The following is a 4,240-nucleotide window of genomic DNA, read 5'->3' as shown; positions in this document are numbered from 1 at the left end:
TTTATTACAATCATTGAAATTTTGAAAAGAAAAGAAAAGAAAGAAAAATATTATACTTAATTCACATTACATACATAATTGCATATACAAACAGGCATAAGGGACACAAAAACCGCAAATTTGTTTCTTTTGTTGTCCCCCTATTTGTGAAAAAGACGTGGTGGTTATTTTATTTTAATTTTATCAAAAGCAAAAGATTGGTTGATTGACTCTAATCATAGTGGTTTTTTAAGCTTGATACATTAATAACAGAGCTTAAAATGAATCCTTTGCTAAATATAAGTAATAGCAGCCATTGGTCTCCTCAAAATTTTGCGAGCCAATAGTTACCACCCCAAGAAATCCAGAACAAACATGAAACGACCCTTTATAAACCCTTTCATGAAGAATTAACTAACAATAACAATATTCCTTTTTAACGTAGAGGGAGGACGATCAAGAAATAAACTTGGTTCATTCTCCCTATAGCTATCAAATAAAGAAATATTGAAGATGGGAAACTGTGGTAGCAATCCCAAAACCAATGAGGGTCCTGAGGCAGTGCCTGAGCCTGTGATCGAGGAGGTTAAGGTTGAGCAGAAGGAGAGTAGTGAAGCAAATGTTGAGACCAAGTTGAAGGATCAAACCCCCAACGACTCCGAGATTAAGTCTCTAGGCACATTGCTCAACGAGGTACTACATTTTTAATCTCCTTCAAATTATATATTCTGCATTAAATTTAAGCTTAATTTTAAATTTTATTACCTAACTTTTATTATTTTACAAATTTTATCATTTAAGTTTTTTTTTATCAATTTTATTATCTATCTTTTCAATTTTTTACATAATTTATCACCGTTGATGTATAAAGAAAGAAAGTTAAAGATAACATAAAAACAATATCGTTTTGTTGTCAATACGACGGTAAAATACATAAAAATTAAAAATTTCAATGATAAAATTTATGAAATGTTAGAAAGTTGAATGGTAAAATTTGTAAATAAAACTTTAGTGATAAAATTCATAAAAATAAAAGTTTGAGTGATAAAATTTATAAAATAATAAAAGTTTAGAGATAAAATTTATAATTAAGCATTCACTTTTCCCCCTTGTGGAATTTGACAAAAGTTAGATGTAGTTTTCAAAGTAATTTTAATAATATATTTTAATTATAATTGGAGTTTCACTTCAATCATTTAAATAGTTTTTTAATGGAATTTTTTTACACAAATTATTGTAAATATATTTTCTTCTTTGGGATATTCCGGTCCGTTTATTTGGAGAGAAAAAATTTACTTTGCAAGTTTTAATTCTTTTTGAATTATTTATCATTTTAGAAAAATTACAAAACATTTCTTTTAGTAAGACCAATGAACAAAATTTGAATAGTCAGAGCATGAAGGAAATACATTAATATAATAAATTCATAAATATTACTAATTCAAGTGTGAGCCATATGAAAATTCTATTAACAAAATCGTATATGTAACATTATATATATATATATATATATATATATATATATATATATATATATATTCAATTATTATTAGATTTGATCAATATTTAAACTAAATTTGAAATTCAATATATATATATATATATATAATATTTATTTTTTCAATTTGTTTAATTTAATTTTTTTTTCAGATTAATTTATTGTGGTATAGACACCCTTCACAACAATTTAGTTATCTACCCCTTTTAATTTTTGCATGATGATAGGTTACTGCCTCTATGGTTTTTCTATAAATAATAGTAAAAATTCAAAGCATCACTCTTTCTGCATTTTATTATTATTTTTAAATATTTAAAGAAAACAACAAAATTGATTATCAGGCTGCACCTATTATAAGTATTTTAAATATAAAGTAATAATTTTATAATTATTGATAAAAAAAATAAACATATATTTTCTCTGCCTAAACGTGCTTTATCTGCTTATTAATTTATCACCTATGTACTGGCAGAAAGTAGAGGAGGCACCAAAGACAGAAGAAGTAACGGCTGAACCCAAGCCAGAAGAGCCTAAAACAGATGAGGTAAAGGTTCAAGAAGAGAAGCCCAAAGCAGAAGAAGCAAAGGCTGAGACCTAAAGCTAATAATAACGGGCAAGCGTTCTACCAGAGAGGGCTTTTATATTTTAAATATACACATTTGTTGCTTTTCTGTTCAATGGTCTAAGAGAATTTAACTAGTTCTGTTATCCAAATTGACTAGTTGGATTCTGGCTTCTTGGTTTCATATGCGTTTCTATAAATTTCCTCCAAAATATTTTGGCATATTTTTTTATTTTTTTAAAGTTATTTTCTAGCTTCTAAAAAATATTAAGATAATTATTTATGTTTTCCTTTAAAGTTTTATCTAATTATTACAAGATTTTAATAATTAAAAATCAAACAATAAAAATAAAAATTTTAAACATACAAATAGCATGTAAAATAATTCTGATAAAATTTAAACACAAATATTCATAACTACATCATCATTATTTAAAAGTAGATTATCTATTTATTATTGACCAACCAATATTTCAATGTTTATAAAGATAAAATATTAAATAAATAAAATAGTACTAAAGATTAACATGTTCTTAGTTCGAATGATATGTTTAAGTTTTATAAAAAAAAAAAAACTTAATTAGAAGAAAAGATTTAACTAAAAGTGACAAACTAATTTTTCGAGTGAGATTATCTATTAATTGGATTTTTGCTGATTATACTATTCAAATCTAAGATGTTGTTTATGAGATCCAAGCTTACTTTCACCTAAGATCAAAACTCTTTTAGTTCCTCTTTCAAATATGCAATAAAAAAAATCCACTTTAAAATCGATCCTAGAAAGAGTAGAAAAACCATAAAGAACTTCTCCACGAGTAGGAGGAAATGATATATACATCAGATAGGAACATTTCTAAACCAACCAGCCACTTTTTAGCAATTTTTATCCATCTATTTTTATTTTAGCTACCTTGTTTGGAAGCCAACACAATCTGTGAAGATGTGAATCACAAACTGATCAACTGGAGGACATCACAAATATAGTTACTTCTCACACAACTCTAACACAAGTCCAATCCATTAAAGTGATTTAAAACAGATTGGACTAGACTGGAATTGAATCAGATTAGGATACTGAACTTTTTTGCTGAGGCCTAACCACAAGTCACCTATGCATAGCACAAAGGCAATTTTCCTTGCCTATATCAGAAGCTATACAATAAGGTTGACACTTCCCATCTCTAAACCACAAGCTCATTAAGAAAATCATCCAAGTTTCTCAATGTTGCCTTGGCATGCAAGCTGCCACTTGTGCACAAACCCCTCATCATGAGGCCTCTCAAACAAAGGCGACCCTTGAAGTAGTGTGCATTCCTCAAACACTTCTGCACCTCTTTCTGAAACCCTCTGTAGCCTTTCATGTTGAGGCCGTACCAAAGGAATATAGGGGCGTGCCCGTTCCTGCTTCCCATGATTGTGGCGTCCCTTAAAGAGCGTTGACGTGCTCCAACCGTGTTATCTGCGTGCCACAGGGCATGGGGCACCCCACGAATTTGTGGCCTGAGACACTCACGCTGCCAATTGGCTTCATGAATGAAATTTTTGGAGCCTGGCATTTTGAAAATCACCAACTCAATAATTCAAAAAAGTAAACGTTAAGACACGGATTAAGGAAGTAAAACGAGAAATTTTTTTATTAGGATGCCTTATAATTTTTAAATACGTTTTCATATTAGGATGCCTTATAATTTTTAAATACGTTTTCATTTGATATTAATTTATGTGTCGTATCATAACTACATGCCCTTTTATGTCTTACAATTCTCAATTTTTGGAATTCTCATGTCCACATGGATTAAAAAATATCCTCCACTCAGAAATAAAAGTATTTACCAAAAAAGGAAGTAAGCTTAGAAGGCTTGATTCCAAAGCAGAAGAAAACAAAAACAGATTTAACAGAAAAGGAACTAATTCAACATCTCTCAAGCCAAAACCAAAGCAAGATGATGAATTGCTCTGTTTCCGAGATCATAAACTCAAATAGTCAAATGAAAGAACAAAAATTCACAAGTATAAGTAAAGAAGTATAGGCACAAACACAATGAACTAAAATTTACAAGCAAGAGCAACAACATCTCTCTGACCATAATGTTAGAACAAATGAGACAATGGGTGAAAGTTTTGAAAAAAAAAAGAAAAAAAAAACTTCAAGTTCTACATCGCTCAGAGTAAACACTTGAATAGTATTTCACTCCTTATAT

At 29.1% G+C, this 4,240-nt stretch overlaps 1 protein-coding gene across 1 annotated transcript; it reads left to right on the top strand.

The window, feature by feature from the left end:
- The first annotated feature begins 417 nt into the window (after nt 1–417).
- Nucleotides 418–2,246, top strand: EKN (protein). The gene is given in 2 exon segments (NM_001250611.2): nt 418–672; nt 1,950–2,246. Coding segments are annotated over 2 exon segments (306 nt in total). The 5' UTR covers nt 418–492; the 3' UTR covers nt 2,076–2,246.
- Nucleotides 2,247–4,240: the final 1,994 nt, after the last annotated feature.

The sequence above is a fragment of the Glycine max genome, chromosome 5, assembly GCF_000004515.6.
Source record: "Glycine max cultivar Williams 82 chromosome 5, Glycine_max_v4.0, whole genome shotgun sequence".
NCBI classification, from domain to species: Eukaryota; Viridiplantae; Streptophyta; class Magnoliopsida; order Fabales; family Fabaceae; genus Glycine; species Glycine max.
Note: the sequence above shows the minus strand (reverse complement) of the source record. Positions and strands in the feature narration are given on the sequence as shown.